General features: G+C 59.2%; 1 protein-coding gene across 1 annotated transcript in view; it reads left to right on the top strand.

The window, feature by feature from the left end:
• The first annotated feature begins 763 nt into the window (after positions 1–763).
• Positions 764–1427, top strand: part of LOC119308212 (transcription factor LHW-like) — a 12375-nt gene continuing 11711 nt past the window's right edge. Inside the window, exon 1 of the mRNA XM_037584332.1 lies at positions 764–1362. Coding sequence (XP_037440229.1) covers positions 1271–1362 — 92 coding nt within the window. The 5' untranslated portion in view covers positions 764–1270. The remainder of the gene's footprint in view (positions 1363–1427) is intronic.

Below are 1427 nucleotides of genomic sequence, written 5' to 3'. Positions count from 1 at the left end.
TTGAACATGCGTGGTAGATATCCGTCATGTCCCGTCCAGTCATGCGCCTCCGGCATTGAACAACGCGGACACCAGAGACGCGTCGCTCTCGGCCGACGCGTCGCTTCAATGGCGGCGGCGGTGAGAGGTCGCGTCAGTCCTGAGCCGTCTTCAATGTTGAGCGACACGCTCTATAGCGGCATAATGTGGGAAGTCGGCGCCGGGCGAGAAAGCACGCGGAAGGGGGAGGAAGGGCTTTGGTGGGACAGGGCGGTCAGAAGCGGGTTTGGGATTGGTCCGGACTCTCTCAAAGCCCCCATGTTTTGCCTCCGGTTTGCGGAAGAAATCGTGCCCGGACCGCCCCGCGGACCGTTACAGGACATCCTTGGATGGCTTCCGCGATCCGAACAACGCTGTCCGAATGGTTGTGGAGGTTTACGGGTCCGCCTTGAAGATGCTAAAAAACGCTCTTATATATTATAAAACGGAGGGAGTAGTTTTAAACAATTAATTCAGTAAATTCAGATATGTTTTGAATAAGACCATAGGGTTATAGTTAGATCAATATTAGCTGTTAGCGGATGGTGATGTGTTGGAGAGGAGCACTATTTAACCTAGGTGAAAATACATAAAGGAAAAGGAGGGGTAGCTGGGGGAATGCCCATCCTGCCCCTCGTGGAGGGAATGATGCCCGCCTCGGGAGCCGCGATGGCCAAAGGAAAAGGAGGGGCAACCAAAGAAAGCGACAAAGAAAAAGCCAGAGCGAAATTTTACTCACACACTCACACAAGCCAAGCACACCCCAGAGAGGCCAAAGACTCCCAAACCAGACCAGAGTGAGAAACCAAAGCGAAAGCGGAGAAGGAAGAAAGAGATTGACGAGGACGCGCAGCGGCAGCCAAATCCAAGACCGCATTGCTCGCTCGCCCGCCGCCGTGCGGCTGCGACGCTCCTCCGGGGACCCCGCGCCATTCTCCTGCCGGCCATCTCTGGTGCTGCGCCGTGGTCCCGAGGTCCCCACCGACGCTGGGACCAGCGCCCGCGGCTGGTGGCGAGCCCCACTGATGGCCGCTTGCCGCGCGCCGGCGGCCAACGGAGCAAGTGTTGGCGTTCCTGTTGCGGCAGAGCAGAGGGACGGCGGGGTCCGCGCGAGGCAGGCCGGGCGCGCCGGCTCTCGCTGCGCCTAGGGAGGCAGCAGCGTCCTTGCTCGTCTTTTCGTCGCCCTCTCTCCCCCCGTCGAAGAAGCTAGGGTTTGCTCGTTAGGGTTCCGTTGGGCTGTGGGGCTGCGGGGATGGCGGTGGGGGAGGCGCTGCGGCGGCTCTGCGAGGAGGTCGGGTGGTCTTACGCCGTCTTCTGGAAGGCCATCGGCGCTGCTGACCCCGTGTAAGCCTTCCATCCTTCTCTTGGACTTTTTTTTTTGTCACAATCTTCTCCGCCCGCTCGATCTT

This window comes from Triticum dicoccoides, chromosome 5B (assembly GCF_002162155.2).
Source record: "Triticum dicoccoides isolate Atlit2015 ecotype Zavitan chromosome 5B, WEW_v2.0, whole genome shotgun sequence".
Classification (NCBI taxonomy): Eukaryota; Viridiplantae; Streptophyta; class Magnoliopsida; order Poales; family Poaceae; genus Triticum; species Triticum dicoccoides.
This window is presented reverse-complemented; position numbering and strand designations above follow the sequence as displayed.